The 27,462-nt window shown below is 47.0% G+C and overlaps 2 protein-coding genes, 1 non-coding gene and 1 pseudogene across 8 annotated transcripts in view; 2 read left to right on the top strand and 2 right to left on the bottom strand.

The window, feature by feature from the left end:
- The window catches only part of Nrde2 (NRDE-2, necessary for RNA interference, domain containing), a 41,204-nt gene extending 39,527 nt beyond the window's left edge, over nt 1–1,677 (top strand). For 4 of the 5 annotated variants that reach the window (XR_015621945.1, XR_015621944.1, XR_015621947.1 and 1 more), the window contains exon 15: nt 703–1,677. The gene's annotated coding sequence lies outside the window, so the exon portion shown is untranslated. Of the gene's footprint in view, nt 1–609 lie in introns of all 5 variants that reach the window. The other variant, XR_015621943.1, reaches the window with a different exon arrangement.
- Psmc1 (proteasome 26S subunit, ATPase 1) lies at nt 706–13,076 on the bottom strand. The gene is made up of 11 exons (NM_057123.2): nt 13,060–13,076; nt 11,802–11,855; nt 10,793–10,889; nt 9,341–9,465; nt 8,762–8,947; nt 8,457–8,585; nt 7,695–7,791; nt 5,049–5,238; nt 4,165–4,316; nt 3,080–3,234; nt 706–1,048 (listed from the first exon to the last, which is right to left on the bottom strand). Exons 1-11 carry the CDS (start codon nt 13,060–13,062, stop codon nt 914–916), a joined length of 1,323 nt encoding a protein of 440 aa, NP_476464.1. The 5' UTR covers nt 13,063–13,076; the 3' UTR covers nt 706–913.
- Nucleotides 10,968–11,092, bottom strand: LOC120093474 (small nucleolar RNA SNORA40). The gene has a single exon (XR_015623633.1). It is a non-coding gene; the product is annotated as a small nucleolar RNA SNORA40 (small nucleolar RNA).
- A 12,614-nt stretch (nt 13,077–25,690) lies between the features above and the next one.
- On the top strand, nt 25,691–26,731 carry LOC148005424 (peroxiredoxin-1-like; annotated as a pseudogene). The gene is made up of 2 exons (XR_015623503.1): nt 25,691–25,862; nt 26,071–26,731. The product of XR_015623503.1 is annotated as a peroxiredoxin-1-like (transcript).
- The last annotated feature ends 731 nt before the right edge of the window (nt 26,732–27,462 follow it).

Below are 27,462 nucleotides of genomic sequence, written 5' to 3'. Positions count from 1 at the left end.
CTGACTCCTCAGGGATCTCCCCCTCTTGGGAACACGCACGGCCCAATGTGGAGGCTCTAGTTAGCCCACAGTAAAGCAGTTCCTTCAGCCACATTAACTTAGCCTTTTCCATTCAAAGACCATTGGCCTTGTGGCTCCACCTGAGGCACTGCTTTGGAAATACGAAGTGGGCTCCTTGTGGTTGCCAATGGGCTTCCCTAATACAGGGTCCCCCCATCTGCTGCAGTGAAAGTGCACGCTTATGCTGACTACCTTCCTGTCAACTTGACAGAAGCCAGTCTCTTGGGAGATGGAACTTTACAGAGAAAGTGCCTCCATCAGATCGGCCTGTCTTAAGTCTATGGGATTTTCTTAATAAATGAATGATTTGTGGGGTTGGGGATTTAGCTCAGTGGTAGAGCGCTTGCCTAGGAAGCGCAAGGCCCTGGGTTCGGTCCCCAGCTCCGAAAAAAAAAAAAAGAACCAAAAAAAAAAAAAAAAAAAAAAAAAAGAATGATTTATGTGGGAGGTGCTGCCCCTAGGCAGGCAGTTCTGCAGTACATGAGAGAGCAGACTGATTCCATGGTGAGTAGATTCCACCACGGCTTCTGCTTCCGTTCCTTTCTCCAGGTTCCCGCCCTCCCTGACTTCCCATCACGATGGACTGTAAGCTGTGAGGAGATGAACTCTTCCCCACTCGCTTTTGTCATGGTTTCATTACAGTAATAGAAAGCAAACCAGGACAATCCTTTATTGGGAGCGGAGAGCTGCAGGGCACAATGACCAACAACAGATTGGAGACAGACCGCACAGCGTCCTCCACGACACGGGCTTTCTACTAGCAAAACTTAACTGGAAGATGGATTCCTTGGGGCAGCTTCCCATCTTCCCAGGTGGGGGAAACTCATTAAGTTCCCTGAAGACAACTGTGTCACTAGAGATACAGCCCCTCAGGGGTGCCTTCTTGTTTTTTATACAGAACGTTCTCCTTAGATTTCTTGAAGTCTTCGTTTGTCACTTTCATCCTGCGTTCCCGCAGAGCCATCAAGCCAGCCTCTGTGCAGATTGCCTGGAAGAAAGAACAGCGTGAGCCGGGCGTGGTGCGCAGGCCTCCAGTCCCAGGCAGGGGCAGGTCAGCCGCAGAGCAAGGACAGCCAGGGCTACAAAGAGAAACCCTGTCTAGGAAGAAAGGGAAAAAGAGAGCAGTGTGTTCAGACTGAACACCTATTTTTAACTTAAGGAATTCAGAGGGATATTTTGAAATACAGTGTAAGATAGACTAAACACAAATTGCTCATTTGGGAACAGGTTACTTTTTAAATGTCTCATGTATCATAATTTCTGAGAATCCAAGATGCATAAACCGGGAAGACTATGAGGGGTAGATCTGGGATTCTGAGCTGTGACTCAGGTTCTGAGCAGTCACTTAATTCTCGTAGCTCTACTTTCATCAAAAATTTCTTACTTTGCTTATTTTTTTAAAGTAAATATTTTTAAAAGTTTATTCATGGGGCTGGAGAGATGGCTCAGCGGTTAAGAGCACCCGACTGCTCTTCCAGAGGTCATGAGTTCAATTCCCAGCAACCACATGATGGCTCACAACCATCTGTAAAGAGATCTGATGCCCTCTTCTGGTATGTCTGAAGACAGCTACAGTGTACTTATATATAATAAATGAATAAATCTTTAAAAAAAAAAGTTTATTCGTCTGCTTGTCTGCATGTATGTCTGTATGTCTGTGAGGGTGTTGGGTCCTCTGGAGCTGGAATTACAGACAGATGGGAGCTGCCATGTGGGTGCTGGGCATTGAACCTGGGTCCTCTGGAAGAGCAGACAGTGCTCTTTCTCAACTCTAGTCCTCTCATTGAAAGTATTTCTATGAAATATAAAAAGTGACATGCCAAAAAGCGGAGAGGTGAGTGCATGTCTATTTAAACTTACAGTCAGAGCATATATTGCTGACATTTCGCAGAGGTCCGAGTTTGGGTTCACAAACTGTCTGTAACTCAGGATCTAGGGAATCTGATGCCCTCTTTCCTCTGTAGATAGCTATATTTCTATGCATACTCCCACATGGAAATACGCATTTACATGTAATTAAAAGTTAAAAACTGGAGCCAGTGGTGGCGGCACACGTCTTTAATCCCAGTTCTTGGGAGGCAGAGGCACGTCTTAGAGTTCGAGGCCACCCTAGTCTACAGAGTGCGTTCCAGGACAGCTAAGCTACATAAACCCTGTCTTGAAAAACGAACAAGACAAAACAAAAAATTAAAATTAAACCTAAAAAAATCCAAACAAACAAAATGACAAGACTAAAACACCACAGTTCTGGCACTAAAAGTTGTTGTGGAAATGGCCACAGATTGTTTACTTTAAATGGCTCAACCAAAAAAGCAGGTGTGCTTGAGCACAGGAAATGGTTAGCCATTTAAACTTAGGTGACGGGCATGTGGGTGTGCATATCCTGGTGAGGTAACTATTCTGAACTCTTGAAACATTTTAAGAAAAGTTGCTGTAGTACAATTAAAAAGTAACTGTCAGTAAAAACAAAAACTATCCTAAGCGGTGTAGGACGATGCCAGTGACCTTAGCGACCAGGTACAGCGCTGGTCTGGAAAAGCAGTTTGTGCTGCTGCTACCCAACCGAGGCACCACTGGGGAGACCCTGCTGCTCCTTGAAGGAGAAGAGCCTGCACACACGCACTGCTCAGCTGTGGAAACACACATGCCCTCACGTTCGCAAGGAAACCAACAGGTAAAACTGAGGAGAGCCCATCAACACAGGGTGGGACCTCCCAGCACATGTGTCCCTGACAGAGGACAAAGGCCATGCCTGACTTTCCCAAGCAGGTCACCCAGGCCTTGCACAGGAGGTGGTAAAGTTAATGTTAGTAACTGATCCCTGTGGGTTAACATGGTTAGGGCCATTTACTTCATAAATTAATGCACTAAATGGCTCCAAATAAAAGGCAAATCTCCCATCTGGATGGAGTGTTAAAGCCACACGGTGACTGTGAACTCAGGGCTCCACACTCCCAGCCTACCTGCCACCCCTAGAGTACACAGACTTTCTAACAACCCAAATAAACAAGCCACTCACCTTGATGTCAGCCCCAGAGAGGTCATCCTTTGCCATGATCAAGTCATCCAAGGTTACATCATCAGCCAGCGTCATCCTGCTTGTGTGGATCTGGAAGATGCGCTTCTTGGTCTTTTCATCAGGCAGGGGGAACTCGATCTTTCTGTCAATGCGGCCTGCAGGTAACAAAGCATTCAGCCACTTCCCTCCAGACCCACTCTGCTCCAGAGCCTCAGTCCACCCCACTGCTGCAGCTTTAGTCAGAAGACACTGTGGGGATGACACCTGAACCCTAAAAAGTGAACATTCATTTCTGTGCTCTGTGAGTATCTGCATCGGAGCTCACCCCACCTAAACCTTACCCTGCTCTGCCATCTTCAGGAAGAAACACAGGAGACCTTGGATGGCATCGGGACCAAGAGCAAGCCTACCACAGAAACACTACAAAGTATGGCTTCTAGTGCCACCTGAATGTAATCATGAATCATGGCCTACGAACCTTTCCTTCAGGGTAAAAAGTGAGTGCTCTTCGGTCCTTGGCTCCGGAAAAAAAAAAAAAAAATGCAAAAGAAAAAGAAAAAAAAAATCTAAAAAAAAAAAAAAAAAGTGAGTGCTCTAGGCTAAAAAGGAAATTCTGAGTAAGGGGAGGAAAAGATCACAGTGCAAAACCAGAACGAGAAGGGCCAAGCCATACAGCGTCACTCTTAGCAGGGATTTCAAAGAGACACACTTGAGTTCGGGGTGTGTGTGGAGCGCGTGTGTGTTGTGAGCAACTACCACCTTGGCTTTTGAGATCAGTGTCTCTTCAGTGTCACTGGCCTGGAGCCTGCCAAAGGCCAGCAAGTCCCACTCTCTATCCTCCCCAGCACTAAGATCACAAGAGCACACCTCAGGCCCACCTTTTATATGTGGGTTCCTCAGACTAAACTCAGGCCTTTCTGCCCACAGGCAGGCGCTTTCCTACCTAGGCCATCTCTCCAATCAAGGAGATGGATTTTGGTAAATTCTACCACACAGCAGTGTTTGCCATTCCGTTGAATAACAACCCCAATGCACACAGAAACAAACCCATTAGTTTTCCATGAGGAAACAAACGCAAATTTGACCTGGTCTGATAAGTGCTGGATCCAAAGTTTCTATTCGGTTTGTGGCCATGATAACTTTTACATCTCCCCTCGAATCAAATCCATCCAACTGGTTCAACAGTTCCAACATTGTCCGCTGGATTTCCCGCTCACCTCCAGAGTTTGAATCATATCTTTGGAAAAAGAGAAAGAGAAGATCCAGCCACTCTGTTAAAAGGACAGCGGACAAACAGCATGGAACTCAACGTCCTCTCAGTCACTCCTCCTCACTCCGGCACAGCAGTGCCAGCACCCCACACTTGGTCAAACGCACTCTCAGTTTACACCTAACAATGCCCACTGTGATGATCGCCTTTCGAAGGGGCCCCTTTTCTCTGCTGGATGGGGACATGCTTGTCTGATGGAGTACTGAGCAGGAAGGCTCACACAGGAGCGGACGCAGCCTGTGAAGACAGTGATGCCAGGGCCCTGCTCTCAGACTTCATGGTCCAGAACTGAGGGAACAAGCTTCTGTTTTTAAACCACCCAGCCTGTGGTGTTCTGTTTTCAGACAGACATACTTTATTTTTTCTTTTTTTCGGAGCTGGGGACCGAACCCAGGGCCTTCCACTGAGCTAAATCCCCAACCCTAGACAGACACACTTTTGAACCTCACCAGTGCACAGCAACTCTGTCTGAAGTTGCCCCGTTTTTTGTCTCGTTTGGTCCAACCTTTACTGCAGGGCAAAGACTACCATGATTACAGTGAGTCCCCAGTCTGGACGGTACTGGCTCCACATAAGTACTGTGGCACAACTGGGTTCTAGACTCTGCCTGGGTAGGTATTTAAGGCCCCCTGGAGGGCAGCGAACAGAGAATGCAGAGGGCCATGTGCACCAAGGGCTTGCTGCACAGGGCAAGTCTACCTTTTGGTCCCAATGGCGTCGATTTCATCAATGAACACAATGGACGGTGCGTGTTCCTCAGCGACCCGGAAGAGCTCCCGGACCAGCTTGGGCCCGTCACCTAGGTACTTCTGAATAAGCTCTGAGCCAACCACTCGCAAGAAAGTCGCTGAAGTCTGGTTCGCTACTGCTTTGGCCAATAGAGTTTTACCTATGGGGGTAAGAAGAATAAGACAAAGAAGTCATTTAACTGCTGTCAGGAGCACCCTACCCTAACAGATGGACACCAACAACAAGACACCGGCAGCTGTCTGCCATTCTGCTCCTCCAATCTAACAACATACTCTGACTGCTTTGAACTCTTAAAGTGATCATGATAATGACGGCACTATCTTTACTTGTTATTTCTACTCATTAATAAATGTATTACTTATGTGTGTGTTGTGTCTATGTGCATGTGTAGGGGACAGAAGACACCCTGGCGGCAGCACTTACTTCCCGTCTCCCAACCTTCAGTGGGTTCTGAAGATCAGACTCAGGCTGACAGGCTTGTGTGACAGACACCATTACCACTGAGACACTTTGTGAGCCCAAAGCATCACCTAAGCAGTGGCTTTCAACCTGTGGGTCCAGACCCACTTGGGACCCACTAGAGACCCTGCAAACCAGACATGTACACAATTCATAACAGCAGTGGAATTACAGTTATGAAGTAGCAACGAACAGAGCTTGGTGAGGAACTGTAGTACAGGGCCACAGCATAGGAGAACCAGTGATCTGAACAATCGCTGTAATCACCTACAGAAAGTGCTCTCTGCACTAGCAATACAATAATCTGGTTTCGGAAAGGGAGCTTTTTCTAAGTTGCATATAAAATTAACTTAATGCAACCAGACATGGCACTATACTTCTAGACTCCCGCATTTGGGAGGTGGAGGCAGGAGGATTAGAACTTGAAGGTCATCCTGAGCTACACAGTGAATTCAAAGCCAGCCTGGCCTCCATGAAGACCTACATCAAAACGAACGAATGATGGAACAGATAAAAAAAATAATCTGGCTTATCCAACAAAGGATTAGAAAGCCAAATAAGTTCCCATAGAGCCATTAGTGATAAAGTAAGGTGGTACTGGGTAGGCTTGTGGGTGGTCAAATACTGGAAGCCAGACCAGCCGATGAAGCCCACAGGCAAGCACTGGGGAAGCAAAGCCATCTCAGACTTGGGACTCCCTTCCCAAGGGAGGCAATTCCTCAGGGATCTCAAATAGTGTTTTTTTGAATAATCATTCATTCATTCATACATTCAAGTACACTATTGCCCTCTTCAGACACACCAGAAGAGGGCACCAGATCCCATTACAGATGGTTGTAAGCCACCATGTGGTCACTGGGAATTGAACTCAGGACCTCTGGAAGAGCAGTCAGTGCTCTTAACCACTGAGCCATCTCTCCAGCACCTCAAGTAGTTTCTAACACTGCTCTATCACTGGTATTTTTCTTTCAGGGTGCATGTACACGCGCGTGCACACACACATACACACACACAAAGGAAACACTTGTCACCTTTGGTTGACTGCGTACACTGAGTTCACTTTGAGAGCTCTAAACAACGATGATGCTCACCCCATGCTCACCTCGGGTCAAAGTGAGTGAGGAGGCTGGGTGTTAGCTCAGAATGCAGAGGAAGAGCTGGGGGATGACAGAGGGCTAAGCTTTGTGACAAGCCTCAGGAGGCAATGGTATTCCTGGGAGACCAACCCAGGATGGTAAAGACGAGGTAGGGCATTTTAGGATAATGAGACCTTAGTGTGTAGGAATGGCCAATGGGAGTAGCTGGGTTACTTCAAGTGCCACGGGGAATCCCTGAACAAGCCTCCCACTGACAGGACTGTCCATCCAGCACCGCAGTGCCCACATCTCATGAGGTACACACTGGTGGGTCAGGAGAAAAGTGCTGTAGCCCTGGGCTCATCACCAGACTCTCTGGGGCTTTAATTTCCACTGAGATAAAGCAGGGTGGCTTCTTCTGGCTTCAGGCTTCTTAGGGAAGGTACTTCAGTCTCTTAAAGCTCCCAACACAGGCCGGTAGGAACTCAGCATCAGTTCTCTTAAGCAAGTGTCCACTCCTATTCTAATCTGCAGGGTCATCAACTGCCAACATTGGTCTCTACAGCCTAGGACAACCAATCAGCTGTAATGTCAAATGTGTGTGGTTTTCTCATCACCATTTACTTAATTCTACTACACCAGGAAATGGACCTGACCCCACACCTCAGAGTAACTTTGACGCCATCTCCACTACTGGTCTGAGGCTTGGCCATGCTGCAGGTGAACCCAAGTGTTCTTTGAGGCTGGGACAAGCAGCAGTAGTGTTTAGGACTCCCAAGGTGATGTCATTGTACAGGGTCCACCAAGGGTGAGAACGTGTGTGTGTGTGTGTGTGTGTGTGTGTGTGTGTGTGTGTGTGTGTGTGTATGTGTGTGGCGGTGGCGGTGGTGGTGGTGGTATTGGTTTGCTGGACCCATCCCACACCTTTGTGCATGCTAAGCAGCATGTTCTACCTCTCGCCCCCACCCCAGCTCCAGAGTTAAGCTAAGGCTGCTGTCTTCTATCTTGCCAACGCTGCTGGAGGCAGAGGGGAGTGCCTACAGCGTTCAACACGGCATACCTGTCCCTGGCGGGCCGTAGAGAATGACCCCCTTAGGTGGTTTTATCCCCATCTCCTCATAATACTCAGGGTGGGTAAGAGGGAGCTCCACAGATTCCTACAGAGAAGAAACATTGGTAAAAAGGAAAGTTTAACTGAGGTTATTAGCATTACATGACATGAAAATATCTTGTTTCCCACAAAGATACATAGAAATCTCTCTCTTCTGAACCTCCATGTGGGGTGGGACACGATAAAGAGGACATGTGTCTCACTGAGTTTTTTTTTTTTTTTTTTTTAAATCAACTCCCTTTCTAAGCTACACTCAGTTTCCCTTTTTCTTTCTGGCTATCCCCACTGTCACATAGACTCTTTGCCTATTTCCAGGTGTTAGGTCAACAGTGGAGAACTTTGGCAGTTCTGACTGCCTTCCCATGGGTGGAAGGCAGAGCTGGTAAGAGCCACCCTGAACCGTATCTCCCCAGGCTGCAGGATCACTCAGGAGCAGGGAACATGGCCTAGCCCAGCACTGTGAGCCTGTGTAAGCACACAGACACCCCCATAGAACAGTACAAGTCAGCACAGCCCTAACATCACATTTTCACACAATACTCACTCAACATTAAATCGCAAAGTGTTAAAGGCTGCAGGATATCGCAGTTTGGTGTGATTTCCAGTTCCTAACATTACTGAGCAACAAAGACCCACAGCTGGGATTGCCCCCAAAGAAAGACAACACGCAAATCAGCTCCCCAGCATCGAAACAGGACAGCCGTACCGTACCTTAATTTCCTGGATCTGGTTGTCCAGTCCCCCAATATCTGCATAGGTTTCCTGGGGGGCCTTTTCCACCTTCATCACTGTGACCAGGGGATCCGTGTCATCCATGAGCACCCCTATCACAGCATGCACCTACGAGGGATCAAGTCTTAACACGTGACCATGAGCTCTCTCAGTCCATTTATGACAAGCAGTACCAATATCTCCCCCATGTCTGTGAGTGCTCTGGTGATCCACTCCCTCACAAGCAGCCACGACTATGGGGAAGAACACACGACTACGAGTTTCCTTAAAGACCAGCCACTCACCTTGTGGTTGAGCAGGACTGAACAGCCCGGTTCCAGCAGATCCTTGTCTACAAATGACAGGATGCTGACGTAGTGTTCTGAGCCCACCGATGTGGACACAATGGCGTGATTATCATCGATGATCTCTTCCAAGGTTCCTACAGACATGGGGGTTCCCCTAAGATCATCCACCTTTGATCTTTCCTCCTAATAATAGCCAAGAAGAAAACACAGATTAGATGCATCTGCCTTGAGTTACAAAGCAGCAAACGCTTTCTTTTTTCATTCATTCGTTTTCTGTGTTTGTGCATCTGAGTGTGCAGAGACCAGAGAATAACTTGCTGTGTGTGTACTCCTGGCTATGGGGAGAGCTTCTGTGTGGTGGGGTTGTCTGGTCTCTGCCGTAGGGTGCCAGGATTACAGACGTGCACCTCATCTGGATCTTTACCTTTCATATGGGTAACCTGGTTGTCAGGGTGCATCTCCCTGGCTAGCCAGCCGGAAGTGTGCACAGGTTCCCATGGCTCTCACTTGATGATGGTTTTAGGCTCTCAACAGAACTCACTCAGTAAAGAAAATTACAGAACCTTCTCCACTCACCTCTTGCTTTTCTTCTAGTGGTTTCATCTGTTCCTGATTTCTAATGAATTCTTCCTCCATGAGAAGATAGTCTTTTATTCTCTCCAGCTTTAGTAATTTCAGGCGGCACTGGGTGTGAGGTGTTACTGTAATTAAAAAATAAGGCGAACTTAAAAATTTACAATAAAGTTTTACTTTATGGTCATCGGAAGGCCATCAAAAAACTTTAAGTTCAGGGTTGGCAAGATGCCTCAGTGGTTAAAGAGCTTGCTGCCAAGCCTGAAGATCTGAGTTCTATCCCTCCGACCCCCATGGCTGAAGGACAGAACTGAGTCCTGCAGGTACTTTGCCCTCCACACACTCACAGTTGAATCTGAGCGCACGACGAGCTCGCGTGGGCCCCACCCCACATACACACAGTGACAGAAGAGCTGTGATAAGGGGACTGAAGAGATGGCGTGGCGGTGAAGAGCACGGGCTGCTCTTCCAGAGGACCTGGGTTCGGTTCTCAGTACCCACATGGCAGCTCACAACCATGTGTGTGGCAGGTAAAACATTCATATACCTAAAATAATTCTTAAAAACTAACAAAAATAGGGGCTGGGGATTTAGCTCAGTGGTAGAGCGCTTACCTAGGAAGCGCAAGGCCCTGGGTTCGGTCCCCAGCTCTGAAAAAAAGAACCAAAAAAAAAAAAAAAAAAAAACCCAAACTAACAAAAATAAACTTAAGTTCAGACACAGCCAAGTGTTACTACAGCAACTCCTCACTTTACAGCTCTAGAGCATGCAAGTGTTTCTGACACTGGGCTGGTAGGTTAGACTCCATCCCCACTGTAGTGCATTAATCCAGCACGCAGGAAGCTGCTGTAAGAGGATCACAAACTTGGATCATAAAACCGAGAGCCTGTGTCACAGCGGCCACGGCCACTGAGATAAAGGCTCTGTGAGTAAGGGACCTGCAGCAAAGCCCACGCTCTAAGTTCCTCATCCTCAGAAGGTGACAGGAGAGAGCCAACCCCAAAGGTTGTCCTGGAACACATGTGCCCTCCATAAAATAATAAAAAGTTAAAAAGCAGTGACTTAGATGTGTGATACCTCGGAGGGGTTAGCTACCTAGAGACAGTGAATAGGGTGTCTGTCTGTCTGTCTGTCTTTCTCTCTCTTTCGAGAAAGGTCTGTCTGTGTAGCCCTGGCTGGCTGGAGCTCAGGGATGACTGAGTGCTGGGATTACTGAGGTGCTCCATGGCCCACTGTGATCGGTTAGCATGAGACAGACTCATGTAACACTGTATTTTAAGATAAAGTGTAACTTCCACATCAACCCAGTAGAGGGCTACGGCAGGTTAATAAGTAGAGTGGGGTTATCCAGAGCTAGCTTCAGTCTTCCCAGTTCTTCCTGCCTTCCTCTGTTCTCCAGGCTACATGCAGAGTCCTTTCCCTGGGGGCTGGGCACAGCAGAAGAGCAGGCATTACCCAGTGGCAGTTTGCTGGCAGCATCTGGTCCCTTGGTTTTCTTCTTCTTTTTCCCCACTCTAGTTGGGACAGGAGGTTCATATTTCTTTTTCTTGTCCTTCAGTTTTTAGAAGAGTAGGAAAAAGATGTCACATAGAAACCAGAAAAAGGGAACACTTTTTTTTTTTTTTTTGGTGATATTACTTCTTACATGTACCAAAACTCATACAACAATGAGTTCTGGGTTGCAAAAGAGGGTTTGTTCTTGCACCTGTTGTTCAGTCTTTCTCCACTAGTTCAACAAAAACCCATACAAGTGCGAAAGAAAACACTTTTTTTTTTGGTGTTGCTACCATCTATTTCTAGGGGTACACATGTTCTCATCTTTTAGGATATGTAAAACAACTATTTCCTTTATTAATTTTTAAAATTAAGATATGGTTACATTATTTCCTTCTTCCCTCTCATCCCCACCTCACACAGATGGCGTCTCTCTCTCTCTCTCCATATATATATATATATATGTATATACATATACATATATACACACATATGTATATATGTATATATTATATAAGATATATATATCCTGAGTCTGCAAAATGACCTCCTTTAAGAAGCAGATTTCACATTCCTGCTCTCCTGATAAGATCTTACTCCAGCATGTAGGTGTAATCTCTTTATAGAAATGGCAGTGACTCAAGATGTTTTCAGTAAGTAGACAGAGGTCAGAGTTGAGCTATTTGCCTAGTTTGGTTAGACGAGGCACTTCTCATCCCTCAGTAAGTTAAACACTTATAGGTGATCGACTTGAAAACTTCCACAATGTTCATGCTTTAAAAAACAAAACAAAACAAAACAAATGAACTCCTGGCAAAGAATTCTTTAGAAAATGAAACCAGTTACCCATGTGTACACACACAGGGTTACTGAAGTAACTGCATCCCTTTGCTTCTTAAAGTTTGTGGCACCATAAAGAACTCGCCAAGACCTAAGGCAGTTTCTATGGCACGATCAGATCTTATCTTACCTTGTCATCCTTCTTGCCACCCCCAGGACCATGGCCACCACTCTGACTTTGACCCTGGGGGATGAAAAAGACAGACACACATAAATCCAGGATATGGCCACTTCAAAGGAACAGCCTGCTGGTGCTGTACTCTAAAACACAAGCACGTCCCCACTGTAGCGTGTGGGTACTGAGGACCTGGCAGACCACGTGTGCATTTACTGAGGAGACATTACTTGCCTCTTAGGCCCAAGACCCATTCGATGATGATTCCTAAAGTCCCCCTAATACACAGACAGATCAAAGGACCACGGTCCAGGGAGGTTAACGGACTTGTGTATTGTCACAAAGCGTGTTAGATAGAAATCATGGTTAAGTTCTGCTGTATCACAAACCCTGCATGTTTTTCAACTGCTCTAGAAAAGAAAGGATTTGTGTTCCACCAACGGCCACTTACTGCTTTTCTGTTTCCTCATTGAAATGGGGTCACTAAAAATAATCTTCGGGGTTGTTCTAAGAAATAAGAACAACTCTGGGAAAACGCCCGGCGCATGTTTGTAATACTTTTCAAAGTCTTCACAGGTCCTTTGTGGGTTCTGGCCTTCACCCACATTCAGAAGCACTGGTCTAGCAACTGAATGTGGTTCAGACTGACTTCAGGGCTGCCTCAAGGGGCTGTCTCCTTTTGTATTTTGGGACCGTCTGCCCTGCCCCAGTTTCACTCAGATATTAGCACGGATTACTCTCTTAATTTAGGCCTCTACTCAGACTTCGCATCCACGGAGGGTCCTTCGGTGACACCCTATCAAAAACAGCCACCTTCTTACAACACAGCCACAAAACGATCTGTCCCGGTCCTGTTCCCTGACATATTTATTGTCTCCCTTCTCTAGAACGGAAGCACCACGGAAGAAGCGACGTCAACCGTGTTCGCCCGGTACTCTCGGTGCCTACATCCGAATCCGGTCCAACAAACCAAACCGGAGAACGCTGAGCCGTCGGCGGATATATACTACGCTGGTTCTGCGGCTCAGCCGCTGTCCCCAGCGTCCTCCGGGTTGTCCCGCTCGGCTCTACCCCTTCAGAAACCACTCGATCGGGTCACAGCAGGTCTGCTCCGTAGCTCCCCGGGCGCCGTGCGCCTTGCCCGCGTCCGCCGAGGAGTGAGACACGCTCCGACCCGCGGGCTGCGATGAACCCGAGCGCCGGATCGCCTAGTCCTCCCGCCTCGCAGCGCTTCGGTACCCGGGACTACCAGCCGAAACCCTTAGTCACTCACCATCTTCCTTCAGTCGTCCAAGTCGCCGCCGCCGGAAGCGCATCCACCAAAGCGACCCTGCCAGGAGCGGAAGTGACTTAAAAAAAAAAAAAAAAAAAGGAGAGATTCTACGGAAGCCTATCGGGACAAACTTCCTCACGGGAGAAGTTGCTCACTAAGGGTTTAGTCCAGCGATTGGTTAAACACGTGGGCAAACTTAAAATAATTTACTTGAGGGAATCCTAAGTAGCTGCTGTTGGGCTTTTGTCAATAACTTAAGACAATGACCTTGGGTGTCAAAGACTTAGGGAAAATTTGAAAATTTAAAAAATTTAAAAGAATGCAAATATTATAACTGCGAAGAAGTATTTGTGTCAAGCAGGAATGGCACTTGGGGCTGAGAAGTTGATGTTCTTCTTTAGTTTCCGGAATTTGCCAGCTGTCTTGAGAATATTTCTCCGCCTAAAGTCATCTAAATGTGTGCGTCTTTTTTTTTTTTTTTTTTTTTTTTAAATTTCTGCTGATGAAAAGGGACTGATGATGGCTAATACTGTGTTGAAATTTCTCTTGAGGAGCTGGAGGGACGGCTCAGCAGCAAAGAGCAGGGGACCCACACGACGGCTAACAACCATCCAGGGCCCCTGCAAGCATGTGGTGTGCAAACGCATACATGTAAACATAAATAAAATAATTAGAAATTTTAAAAAAGGCAGGACACTGAAAGTCGACAGAGTCCAAGTGACACTGAGGAGGGACACAACTCTCATTTGGGACCCTGGGCAGGTGCTACACGTTGCTATTATTGGTGTTATTAGCACTAATGACACGTTCTTTATGTTGTCAGTGTAAGTTTTCCTTGTGTTCCTATTCCTAAGTGAGAATTCTAGGGATAGGAAATCAGACTCCCTAATTGGCAGCTTCTTTGAACATAAGAATGGTTAGTCAAACAGCCCGAGGGCTGGTTATTTTGAATACTCCACAGTCACATCGAGAAAGCTGTACACAATCACAGTTGATTGCCTTAGCTGTTTCAAACACTTTGAACTGGACGATCTGTTATCACCTCAAAGAACTCCAGAAGACCCTGCAATACATTTCTACCCAGACCAGATGGGGTTCATTTTCCCCCGATGGTCTAGCAGACAGAAACTGCTGTAAGGTGGATTAGAGAGGCAGGGTGGTTGGTGTAAACACAAACCTTCAGCCATACACGGGTGTGCTATGGCTAGCCCAATCTTACTATAGATACGGGCTGCTTCATGCTTGCTCAGGGATTGGCTGGAGGACACTCCCACGCTGCCTCCCTGGATTTTGTTAACACGAGGCTCAATAAAAGTCTTCCTTTGGTCTTGTCTTGCCTGCTTTGGTGGTAAAGGAAGGAAGTTAAAATTACTTTTGGGAGGTTGGAGACATGAACTGGTAACACGAAGAAAGAAAGGGCAGATGCAGCAGATCCGTGGTGACGACAAAGGCAGTGGACCAACAGCAGCCGCAATGCTTAGGTCGCCTGATTGGCCGCTGAGCAATTGGTAGGCGGCAACTGAATTATTTGGTAGCCGTCTAAGACAGAGGAAGAAGGGTGATAGAAGCAGAGAGCTCAGGAGCAAAAAAGTTCCAAGTGGAAAGGTTTAAAGGGCTCTGGTCTGTATTAAACGTGGCATACTGCAAGGCCAGCATTGCCTGGGAATGTCACCCTAATAGGACCGAAAGGACAGGAGGACCCCTATGAGGCCAGCACACACATCACCAACGCTTAAGACTTACCTTCTGTGGGGCATACAAGAGGCAGAAGTGCCTCGGTCACATATTAAAAAATGTCTCCTAAAAAAAATAGTCTCCCCCCCCCCTCCACACAGTGATCGCTGGAACTCTCCCTCCTTTTCACCCACACTCACCATCTCCCCAAGCACTGGGAGAGACTTCACTAACTCTGCTTGCTTTTACCTGTCTGTCATGGAGTAAAAGTAAATTTTGTAGGTTTTTTTGTTGTTGTTCTATTTATTAGTTTCTATTTCTTGGGTTTCCATTTCTTGGGAGAGAGGTGGTGTCTGTACTGATTCAGCCCAGGAGAAGCTGTGTGCTTTAGAAGTTAGGGTTGGGGATAGGGAGAAGGGGAGAGGCTGGGAGAGGGGAGGGAGAGGGTGGAGATTATGAATAGTCACACACGGTGGTTTGAGAATGTCTTGGCTAATGCCACCACAATGAGGACCAAGCCAGACGAAGCTTCCTTTCCTCCATGTCTAGGCATCTCATGGTCATCTGGTGGGTTTGTCTCTGCCGTACATGAGTGTACCACTTCTGTCAAGGTCACAGCTCAGATCTCTTGGACACCCTGTGACATCCATGCAGCAGCTAGTTTCTGAACACTCATCACGCTCTGGACTCTCCCCAGGGGGCTGGGAATACTGTACCAAGCAGGCAGAAAATAAAGTTTCCCTGATGAACTTTATAATAACCAAGTGAGTAAGTTGTATAGTATGACATATGATAATAAATCTGATAGAGGTGGAAGGTGGGGTGGGGGGTGGGGGGTGGAGAGGGAAGACTTCCTCGTTATCTGACAGGTGCATGCAGTTCAGATACTTATCAGCAGAGGGCGCAATGAAACCAAATACCACCTCGGGTTTGGAGCCTGTTCTTTCCAAGAGGCTCGGTTTTGTTTCTACTTCTGTTGGTTGGCTTTCGGAGCCTTCTTTGCGGCTGGGCTCACCTGAGAGCGACCTCAGCAGCTTGGCTTGTCTACTCTTGGGAAGAACTGGCCTAGAGAGTCAACTATGATTTCTAATGCTAGGAGGCGCGGTGAATTCTTTCACTCCCAACACTTGGGAGGCAGGATTTCTGAGTTCGTGGCTAGCTAATTCCAGGACCCAGGACTATAGGGCTACACACAAAAAAATATCCTGTCTAAAAAACCAAAACCAAACCAAATCAAACCAAAACCTTATCAATAACACTAATTTCTGGAGTCTTTTCTGCTCTTGGCCTGCAAGGAGCCCTGGGATCTCTCTCTACTAGGCTGTCCCATTCATTCTCACTGGGGCTCCTTTAGTCCAGAAGCCTGGTGTTTGCCCTCCGTCACGCTCAGACGCTGTACTTAGGCCCTGCTTTTGGAGGGGTGTCCTGCTAAGTGTAGATAGTTAGCATTCTCCACAGCCTCTAATAGGGGAGGAGGCAACTCAGATTAGATCCTGCTTCCACTCTCTCTACTCTGCTTGTTAAAAAACAAAACAAAACAAAAAAAAGATACTCCCCCAACCCTAACAACAACCTTTATTTTTTTCAGCTATCTGAACCCAGATTCATTAAAGAAAAATTAAATATGGAGAAAACTAGCAATGAGAGAATACAAGCCAGCCCTTCTTCTACCATGCCGAGACCCCCCGAGTTAGTGTAGTGTATTCCTGTAGCGTTTTTCCTTTCAGTTGTGTACTAGGTGATTGTTGTGACCATACTGTACAGTATACAGAATAGCATAACCCTCCCTCTGGTTTTTGGGGGTTGGGCAAAGACAGACTAAGGTGGCTTTGCACTCACAATTTAACTGCCTCGGTATAGAATTACAGGTGTGCACTACCACACCTGCTCTCTCTGTCTCTCTGTTTCTGTCTATCTATCTCTCTGTCTCTTTCTGTCTTTCTCTGTCCCACCAGCCCGTGTGTGTGTGTGTGTGTATGTGTGTGTGTGTGTGTGTGTGTGTGTGTGTGTTGTTTTGTAGGTCTGAGGTCAACATCAAGTGTTGTTTCTCCGTGGCTCTCAACCTTGCTTTTCTGAGACAGAGTCTCTCCCTAATCTCTGAGGCTCACTGATTTCGCTAGACTGGCTGCTTAGGCAGCCTCCTGCCCCCCACTCCCAGCACTGGGATTGCAGGCTTCAGTGCCTTGGCTGGATTGTACACGGATGCCAGAGTTCAAACCCATGCTCTCCGACTTGCATCGCAAGCCTGTGACTAAGCCCCCTCTCCCGCTCAATTTTCTCTGTTTAGCTGAAGTATCATATCATAAATAGCATGATTCCTCCATGTTATTAACTGTATTTTGACAACACCATTTCTTGACAATCCTGCCTCGCTGTACGAAAGGTGGAAGTTGTCAAGGCCAAAATGGAATCTTTGTGTCATCTTTAACAAAAAGGAAGGTAAATAGATCCAGGAAGTTATGAAGAAAGCATCTTAGGCATGGTGGCCTCATAGACAGTCACCATGGCAAAACAAGGACAGTCGCCCAGCACCTGTCTGCTCAGCCTCAGGCAGTTGCCCTATTATGACCAAGGACCATTACTTCCAAATATCTGTTGTAGGATTTTTCTCTTCCTCCCAAGGCACTCCCTGGTGGCAGCCTCTTTGAATCCATCTTGGTTTATTCTGGCACAGCATTTCATTACGATGCTTGGGTATTCCCAGAGAGAATTGGGTATCCTGTAGAGACTCACACTCGGGCTTTAAACAAGATGGACACTTGATAAGTATGTGTTGCAAGCCTCCTCCATGCCAAGCACTGTTGTAGACATGGGTAGGGGGATCAGCCAATGTCACCACCTCACAGAGCTGACCTACTACCAGGAAAGAGACATTCCACAGACTGCTATTCTGCCTGTTGGGGGTGGGTAGCCTGAGATATCAATCCTGTGTTTATTTAATAGTTTGGAACATTCACAATCGAGAAGAAGACCTCTGTGCTGGGAAGTTGGGCGCCAAAACCTCAGCTTCAGGCCACATCTTTCTACCTCCATTTCTTCTGTCTTGAAAGTGGGTATAAAACAGCCATTCTGTTGATTAAATGAGAGAAAAGGACTCGGCACCGACTGACTGTTAGCATTACTGGAGTGACCACCCGAAGTCTTTGTGCCCACAGATAGTGTTTTCTGTACAATAAACTCCTAGAAATAGAATGAAGGGGACACAGTGACCGCAGGCGTGTTCCACGTTGCCCATTAGGAAGGCTGGGGCGTGCTCTGGTCCAGCAGAGAAGCATGAAGGTGTTGCCTCTTGTTCTCAACACTCTCCCTTCCTCTCTCTCTGCCCCCTGTTCTTACTGTCCCCTCAGCTTTCCCTCCCCCTTCCCCATCCCCTTTGGCCTCTGTCCTTGTGAGGGGCTCTCGCAGATTCACTCTCTCCCAGCTTCAGCCCATTTTCCTATCCATTTTCTTTTCCATTGAGGCACATTGTGTGGCCAATAATGCACAAAAATAAATACACAAAACGAAAATGAATGTTGTATAAATATACCCCCTCCCCCACATGCGTCTGCCCATGAGCTGCCATCATGTAGACAGGACAAAGATTCTCAGCATTCTAGAAACACATCGTCTGTGCTGTCTATGGACTGTCTTGATTTTCACCATCCCGAGTTCTATTTGTTCTAGAAATTCTTAGGCATGACTCTCATGGTGTGCACATTTTGAAGCGTAGCTATTTTCATTCATCTGTTTGAGGTTTCCCTATGTTGTTACGTGCACTATGTCAAAGGGAACACTTTTACAACCTCACTAGTAGCATACGAGGTGGTGTGTGTGTGTGTGTGTGTGTGTACGTGAGTGTGTGCCTGTGCGTGTGTATTCTGAGGCCACTTCTTGTCATAAAGTATTCCTTTAGATCGTTACTCCACAGTGTGTTTCTCCATCATCAGGGATGGTCATGTGGGCAGTGTCACTGACAAGGCCAAGTGCACTCTCAGTCACATGCTTTTATCAGTGTGTGCACGTGTGGTGGACATTCTGGTCACAGCCTTCAGAGACACCGTTTTCCAAAGCAGCGGAATACCTTTACTGTCTCTTAGCAGCCTACGAGCCTCTCTCCAGCACTGGTGCTGTCCATGTTTGATGCCTCAGCCACCCTAGGAGAATGCAGTGGTGTCTCATGTGGTCCTCGAGTGCAAACTTCACGGCCCCACTGGCTTCTTCTGCTAAGCACTTGCTGGAATGCTTTATTTATTTTTTGAAAATATGGTGGCTGTACGACTTACAGTCCACAAAACTTACCCATTTTAAATGTTGAGTTCAACAAAATTCGGTGAAAATATAGCTGTATTACACCACTATCTTCCCAAATTTAACACGGTCACCATAGCAAAACTTAAAGGAAGGGGGCTGGGAAGACAGCTTTCTGGGTGAGAGTCACAAATTCGAGGGCCTGAGTTTGGCTCTCAGCACCCAGGACAGGAGCCGAATGTGGACGCCTGTAAATCAAGCACTGTGGATGCTGGGTGGAGGCAGGAAGATCATTGGGGGTTGCTGAATTCCAGCCTAGTTCAAGGGTCAGTGAGAGATTCCGCCTCAAAACAACGAGACAGAGAGTGACAGAGCAGGACACCCACATTCTTCTCTGGCCACTGTTTACAGAGACACAGATGTGCACTTCCTTACATATGTGCGCACACACCATACATGTGCACCACACACAGAGTCACAGACACACAGACACAGACACACATACAGACCAAGATACACACAGATACATACAGATACACACAGATACATACAGATACACACACACATACACACACCCACTCACACACACATACACACACACTCACACACACTCACACACACACTCACACATACACACACATACACACACACTCACACACACACTCACACATACACTCACATACACATACACACACACACTCACACATACACACACACTCACACATACACTCACACACATACACATACACACTCACACGCACACACTCACAATACACACACTCACATACACACACACTCACACACACACTCACACACATACACACACACTCACACATGCACACACACTCACACACACACTCACACACATACACACACACTCACACATGCACACACACTCACACACACACACACACACACACACTCACACACACACACCTTAAAGGAAAAACAGACCTAGGAGAGAGAAAGGTACACATAGAAATAAAAGGTTCTAGATTCTTTGCCCCATCTGCTGCTCTAGGAATGAGACTCAAGGACAATCACTCTTAGGTCCTGGGGTTCCCTTTAGAAAGGGGGCTGGCACCTTGGTCCCTGATATCACAGACCAGTGTGTGTGTCAGATGCTGGAGCACCAGAGGTGCTGGTGGGAGCTCAAGTGAGGGAGTCTCAGGGACAGCGAGCCTGTTCCCTGTTTCCCTCAGTCCCGACCATAGGTGACAGCCCACAGTGACAGTGGGAGGAGGTGGCAGCTGCGGGTTTCCTACACACCTGTCACTTGTCCTGGATAAGCAGAAGCCTCCCAAAGCAGCTGCTGGAGGTTTTCATGGATCCCAACTAAAAGACTGTTGTAACCCTGGCCGGGGGAGGACCGAGAAGTCGACCCTTGAGGGGAGGGTCTGATAGTGGTCATGAGAGGTCATTAACAAGGTATGTTGGTCATATCTACCCCACACTAACTCTTCTTCCCCTTCCTGGAGTCCTGTCCCGGCATGTTGTCCCCCACCTCATGCTCTCTCCTTTTTATGAAATAACTCATGAGTTCGACTGGTGTTTGCGTCATGTGCATGAGAGTGGGGCCATTCACTAGAGCATGGGGAATCTATCACATGTGTACATGGGTACCGTGCACATATGGAGGTCAGAGGACAGCACTCTACAGTTGGCTCTCTCCTTCCACTGTGGGCTCAGCCCACTGAGACATCTCATGCCCCCAGCCCCACTTACCCCTTTAACCCCGTATTGCTCCTCTCTCTTTATATCTCATGTGCTCTATTCTCTTACTCAGCCCCCCTTTAGGGAACCTTCCCCTCCCCTCTCATGGGCCATACTGACTTCTTGGCTTATACAGACCTCCCCACTCCCATTGTAAGAATTTCCCAGTTATGACTAGGGTGACAGTTGTAGGTCTCAATCTCTTTTTGAGACTACATGGCAGTGATCCTGTCTGTTTCCTGGAAACCATGACAGCTTGTGGCTCCATAAGGGGACAAAGCCTTGAAGGGCCACAGGTGCATCCTGGGACAGGAGCTAGGCAGCCGCCATCTGAGCTGACCTCTGCCTAGTCTGAGCTTGGCTCTGCCTGAGCCTTCCCACACCACCCTAGCAGAGCCACCCAGCAGCACATTCCTCTGTGTCCCTACAGGCGTTCTCCAATCCTCAGAAGACATCTCTGTGTGCCCAGGGAAGTCCTTGAGGAGGTAGGATTAGGTGTGATGTGTAAACAGGGACGCTCCCCAAATGTCAAAGCGTGCCACATTGGCTGTCTTGGCAAAGCCTTCTTGACAGATTAACCTCCCTGGGGGAACCTGAGCAAGCAGCAAGTCCCTGTGGCATTTTAACAGCTGAGACACCAGCTGCCTAACAGATTCCAGCCAGCAGGGAGAGAGCCATCTATGGAATGCTGCTGCAGGATGCAGAGTAAAGGCCTGTACTCAGGTGTGCCTTGGGCCCTCCCCAGGCAGAGCAGTGGTGCAGATGAGGTCTGGCTCCACCAAAGGAGAGAAAAGCTTACTCCAGCTGAGCCTGATCCGCCTCAGCCACAGACTCAGCAGCTCATTGCTGTTGTTGCCTTTGAGGCTTGAGGCTTGGTACTATATGCAGTGGTATATATGCTGCGGTACTACATGCAGTGGTACTGCATGCAATGATATTACACTCAGTGATATTACATGCAGTGGTATATATGTAGTGGTACTACATGTGGTGGTACTGCATGCAGTGATATTACATGCAGTGGTACTGTATGCAGTGAGACTACATGCAGTGATATTACATGCAGTGGTACTACATGCAGTGATGTTACATACAGTGGTATTATATGCAGTGATATTACATGCAGTGGTACTACATGCAGTGATGTTACATACAGTGGTATTATATGCAGTGATACTACATGAAGTGATATTACATGCAGTGGTACTACATGCAGTGGTCTTATATGCAGCTGTACTACATACAGTGGTACTCATGCAGTGGTACTACATGCAGTGTTAATACATGCAGTGGTATTATATGCAGTGGTACTATATTCAGTGTTCACTTTATACAGTGGTACTCATGCAGTGGTACTTATGCAGTGGTACTACATGCAGCCATACTTCATACAGTGATACTACATACAGTGGTACTAAATACAGTGGTACTCATGCAGTGGTACTCATGCAGTGGTACTTATGCAGTGATACTACATACAGAGGTACTACATGCAGTAGTACTACATACAGTGGTACTAAATACAGTGGTACTCATGCAGTGGTACTCATGTAGTGGTACTATATACAGTGGCACTACATGCAGTGGTACTACATGCAGTGGTACTACATGCAGTGGTACTACATGCAGTGGTACTACATGCAGTGGTACTATATGCAGTGGTACTACATAGAGTGGTACTACATACAGTGGTACTACATGCAGTGGTACTACATGCAGTGGTACTACATGCAGTGGTACTACATGCAGTGGTACTACATGCAGTGGTACTACATGCAGTGGTACTACATGCAGTGGTACTACATGCAGTGGTACTACATGCAGTGGTACTATATGCAGTGGTACTACATGCAGTGGTACTACATGCAGTGGTACTACATGCAGTGGTACTACATGCAGTGGTACTACATACAGTGGTACTATATGCAGTGGTACTACATACAGTGGTACTACATGCAGTGGTACTACATGCAGTGTTACTACATGCAGTGGTACTATAGCAAAAACAAAAGAAGGGCTGTGTAGCTCAGTGATAGAACACTTGCCTGATATGTGTGAGTCTCTAGGTTCAATCCCAAGTACTGAGGCAGATCACATTTCCAAGGATTCCTTTCTTTGGATCCAGGTCTTAAAATGACTTTTAGTCACTTGAACCATGGAAGGACTCACGGGAGGAAAGAGGCTCCACTGGGCCTTCATGGGTACTTAGGGAGTGATTGTAGGGGTCTGAGGGTGGATATTTACCTCTGGGCCTCATCTAGTTGTCATAATGCATTTATTGAGCATTTATTGTGTGCACAGTCATCTGGTTCAAGAATTTGAAAACCCAGCCCTGACATATCGGGGAGGACAGCTGGCGCCACCTCTGGGGCCCTAAATACCAAGTGGGGGCAGCAGTGGTGGGTCTGACCATAGCTTCTGTGTGATGAGTGGGTCCAAGGTGCTTTCCTCCTCTTCTCCACATAACTGCGCTGTCAGAGAGTCAGTGTGGTAGCGGCACAGATAGAAGGGACAAAGCAAGCTTCGGAGAGTGTACGGGTGGGAAGTGCCTTCTCACAGCAAATAGGGAAATGGCTCAGTCACTATGCTGCTGGACATGCAGGCAGGAAGCCCGAAATTCCATGCCCCAGAACCCATAAACAAGTACCACACATGGCAGCACACACCCGTGATCCCTGTTCTAGGGCGGTGGGGGATGGGGGTGGGTGTGGGTGTGGGTGTGGGTGTGGGTGTGGAGGATCATGGGGCTTGCTGGCTCCAAGCCAGTGAGAGACCCTGTCTCAAAACTAAGATGGATAGAGGAGAAAATGCAACCATGACTTGGATTTTCACATTATGTGCATACACATGAGCGTGAGGACCCTTACATGCAGCACCCATACAGCTGTACAAACACACGCTCTCCCCCATCTCCCCAAATGAATACATGTCAGAATGTGACCTCACTTGGAAATGCCGTCATAGAAGACTTTATTCGTTCAGCTGAGTGGGTTAATATGGAGTTATCACGGGAAGACTGACCCTTTATCCCAACATGATGGACATTTTAAAAGGCGACTTCTGGTTCCCCCAAACTGAGACTGTTTTTACTGTAAGTCACCCCGATGGGGGATCGTTTGTTTAGGAAACAAACCAAAGAAGATAAGTAAGTTGCCCAGGTCACACAGCAAGGAAACAGGGGTTCTTGGGATTCTCAAGCAGGTTCTGATCTCACTGTTCTAACTCATCACTGAGAGGTGAGTCGACAGTGAACGAGGCAGCTGTGTTAGTCAGTGTGGGAGCCGAGCGCGCTGGCTCTATTGTTACACTGAGGTAATTAATTATACGTCGTCGTCGCTGCTCTCCCCCTGCTCCGCGTACTTCCCTAGGTTGATGTGGAGATCAGCGAGATAATGAACGTCTTGTTCTCTTCCAAGACCCAGACAACTGCAAATTACATTATCATTAACGGTATCAGCAGAAGCAATGAAATAAAGAAAAACGCAGCTAATATTTTTCTCACACCCACTGCTGTGTGTTTGTCAAAGGCGATAACAATTTATCCTGTTGAGTGGGGAGAAGAGGAAGTCAACCATTGTGATGTCCCAGGAACTGTGATTCATGGCTGTCACCCAGTGCTGCCCGGTCCAGGGAAGAGGAGAGAAAATGACCCTGAATTTTCATTCTTCCTGCACCCATCCTATGGCTGTGTGGTTTTTATGCCCTCACCTTTTTCCAGTTGTGTCCAGTCTCCGCCAGAACGCCTCTAATCCTTGAGCTTTTCGGTGCGTATGTTTGTTGCCTTTGAGGTTTGGAACAGTTTGTTACGTAGCAAAAAGCAAACTTTCACAAACGTCTAAGGACTCTTCCAACAATATCCAGGTCTGTAAACGATGCTACCATCACTTGGATCCACGAATCCAGTGAGACCCAGGACAGCCGTTCCCTTGAGCATCCAAAGGGACTTGAAAGAATGGTCACATGAGTGACATCTAATGACTGCGAGACCCTTGGGACTCTCTGGGTCTGGTTTTCATCTGTAAAATGGGACTAAGAATATGATTGGAGGTTACTCACCCGCTAGTCTCATCTGAAGGAAAAAGGGATGTGAGACTTTAGAGTGTTTCTGGGCTCCCTTTGTTCTGTCTCACTTCCTCGCTCCTTCTCCAAGTTGCTAGCCTTCTGTTGCTGTAACACAGCACCCTGGTGAGTCAGTGTATAAAAAGGAAAGGTTTATTTTGGCTCGCAGCTTTTGCAGGCTTCAGTCTATGATGGGTTAGCTTGCTGTTTGGGTGGTGTGGTGAAAAGGTACACTGTGGAGAAGGCACGTAGCAGGGGAAACTGTTCATGTCATGGTGTTCAGCAAACACCATGGGGTCGGGTCCCAGTATTCCCTTCAAGAACAAACCCCCAGTGACCTAACTTCTTCCCAGTAGGAACCTTTAAAGGTTCCCCTGTCCCCAAGGTAACTAAACTGAAAGAGACTTTTGGGGGACATCTATGCAAGCTGTAGCACAGAGACTATGACTCCTGACTCAAAAGCTTATTCTAAAGTGCAGGGTCCTAGAAGAAAAAGCAGAAATGGAGGATGACTCTAAGACTTCCGCTCTCCCATGTCCTTACCATGCTCCAGGTATCGGGCTAAGCTTTGGCATTCTGCACTTTATCTTACAAATGGGGAAACCAATACTCCTCCCATGCAGTTGTAAGGGAAGAGGAGGGAAGATGGCCGCTTTGGTTGTTGATGACAGTGGCAGGGCCAGGAAACCTAATGGATGAGGGTTAGGAGGCAAGAGGGGTGGGAACAGAGATGAAGAGACAGGGTGACTAAGACAGGAAGACTGTGTGTATGGGCCCCAAGAGCTCATCGATGAGCAGTCGGAACCCCTAGTGGGATTCTGCAGCCAAGACCAGTGAAGCTCTTTTCCTTGTGCAGCTCCCGAGACCTTCCTTTAGGTCACAGTAGTGGCTATTATAAATTATTAAATAGCTTTAAAAGGTAACAATGCAGAAGCACGTCTTCCCGCGTTCTCACGGTTGGTTCCGTTTGTGAGACCTGTAGCTCGACTCTGCTGATAGCAAGATGTCTTCAGGAAATGCAAACATTGGGCACCCTCCTCCCAACTTCAAAGCCACGGCTGTTATGCCAGATGGACAATTCAAAGATATCAGCCTAAGTGATTAAAAAGGAAAATATGTTGTATTCTTTTTTTTAAAAAAGATTTATTTATTTATTATATGTAAGTACACTGTAGCTGTCTTCAGACACACCAGAAGACGGCATCAGATCTCATTGCAGATGGCTGTAAGCCACCATGTGGTTGCTGGGATTTGAACTCATGACCTCTGGAAGAGCAGTCAAGTGCTGCAGTCAGTGCTCTTAACCACTGAGCCATCTCTCCAGTCCCTGTATTATTTTTTTACCCCTTGACTTTACTTTTGTGTGTCCCACGGAGATCGTTGCTTTCAGTGATAGAGCAGAAGAATTTAAGAAGCTCAACTGCCAACTGATTGGAGCTTCTGTGGATTCTCACTTCTGTCATGTGGCCTGGATTAACACACCCAAGAAACAAGGAGGATCGGGACCCATGAACATTCCCTTGGTATCAGATCCCAAGCGCACCATTGCTCAGGATGATGGAGTCTTAAAGGCTGATGAAGGTGATCTCTTTCAGGGGCCTCTTTCTTATTGATGATAAAGGTATCCTTCGCCAGATGACAATAAATGATCTTCCTGTTGGCCGCTCTGTGGATGAGATTCTGAGACTAGTCCAGGCCTTCCAGTTCACTGACAAACATGGCGAAGTGTGCCCAGCTGGCTGGAAACCTGGCAGTGATACCATCAAGCCTGATGTCAATAAGAGCAAAGAGTATTTCTCTAAGCAGAAGTGACCACTGGACCAGTTTTCTGCCAGGCAGCTTTGAGCAGCCAGAAGAAATTTGTACTCTACACATGATGTGGTGTGAGTCCAGATAAGCCTTTACTACAGGGCTGGGGCTGGTTAGCCTTTCTTCCACTATTGGTAATGGGCAGACCATCTTATATCAGTCACAGAAACCAACCTGTTAATTCTCTCTCTCTCTCTCTCTCTCTCTCTCTCTCTCTCTCTCACATAAGTATCTATTAAATGTGAATTCTGTGGAAAAAATAACAATGCTGGGGACAGTAAGGGGGAATGTATGGGGAGAATACCTGTATGGGGGAGGGGAAGGGGAGGGAATGGGAGCTTATGCACAGGAAACTGGGAAGGGGAATAACATTTGAAATGTAAGTAAAGAAATATATCTAATAAAAAATTAAAATCACAATGCTAATGATATAGTCAGATGGATGGAATGTTTGATGCCTGTCAACCAGAGAACAAGCAGAGACAGGAATTGAAACTTCATGTTGTGTTTTATCTAGAGAACCCAGGGATCGGAGAGGACACTGAATTGACATCCTAAAAACTGGGCCTTTCATCTCACCTCCAACCAGAAGATTATACATGGGAGCACGTAGGGGGAGCAGGGGTCAGGGGTTGGGTAGGAAGCAGGGTAGGGAGGTAGTCAATTATTCTGGAGCCTAAGCCTGCTCCTCCGGTCAGGTGGGGGGCTCAGATTCACATACTTGCATGTGTGTGTACGCGAGCGCGAGTGTGTGTATGTGTGCATTTATGTGTATGTATGTATGTATGTATGTGTATGTATGTCTGTATGTGTGTGTATGTGTGTATGTGTGTATATGTGTGTATGTATGTGTGTATGTGTATGTATGTGTGTATATGTGTGTATGTATGTGTGTATGTATGTATGTATGTGTATGTA

The sequence above is a fragment of the Rattus norvegicus genome, chromosome 6 (assembly GCF_021556685.1).
Source record: "Rattus norvegicus strain SHRSP/BbbUtx chromosome 6, alternate assembly SHRSP_T2T, whole genome shotgun sequence".
NCBI classification, from domain to species: domain Eukaryota; kingdom Metazoa; phylum Chordata; class Mammalia; order Rodentia; family Muridae; genus Rattus; species Rattus norvegicus.
This window is presented reverse-complemented; position numbering and strand designations above follow the sequence as displayed.

Bases quoted from the DNA above. Each gene is read 5' to 3' on its own strand.
- Psmc1 (NM_057123.2), bottom strand. The intron at 10,890-11,801 runs GTAAGATAAGAT...TAAAAACTGAAG, and splicing joins GTGGCAAGAAGGATGACAAG to GACAAGAAAAAGAAATATGA. The intron at 8,586-8,761 runs GTGAGTGGCTGG...GATCCCTCGTAG, and splicing joins CAGTCCTGCTCAACCACAAG to GTGCATGCTGTGATAGGGGT.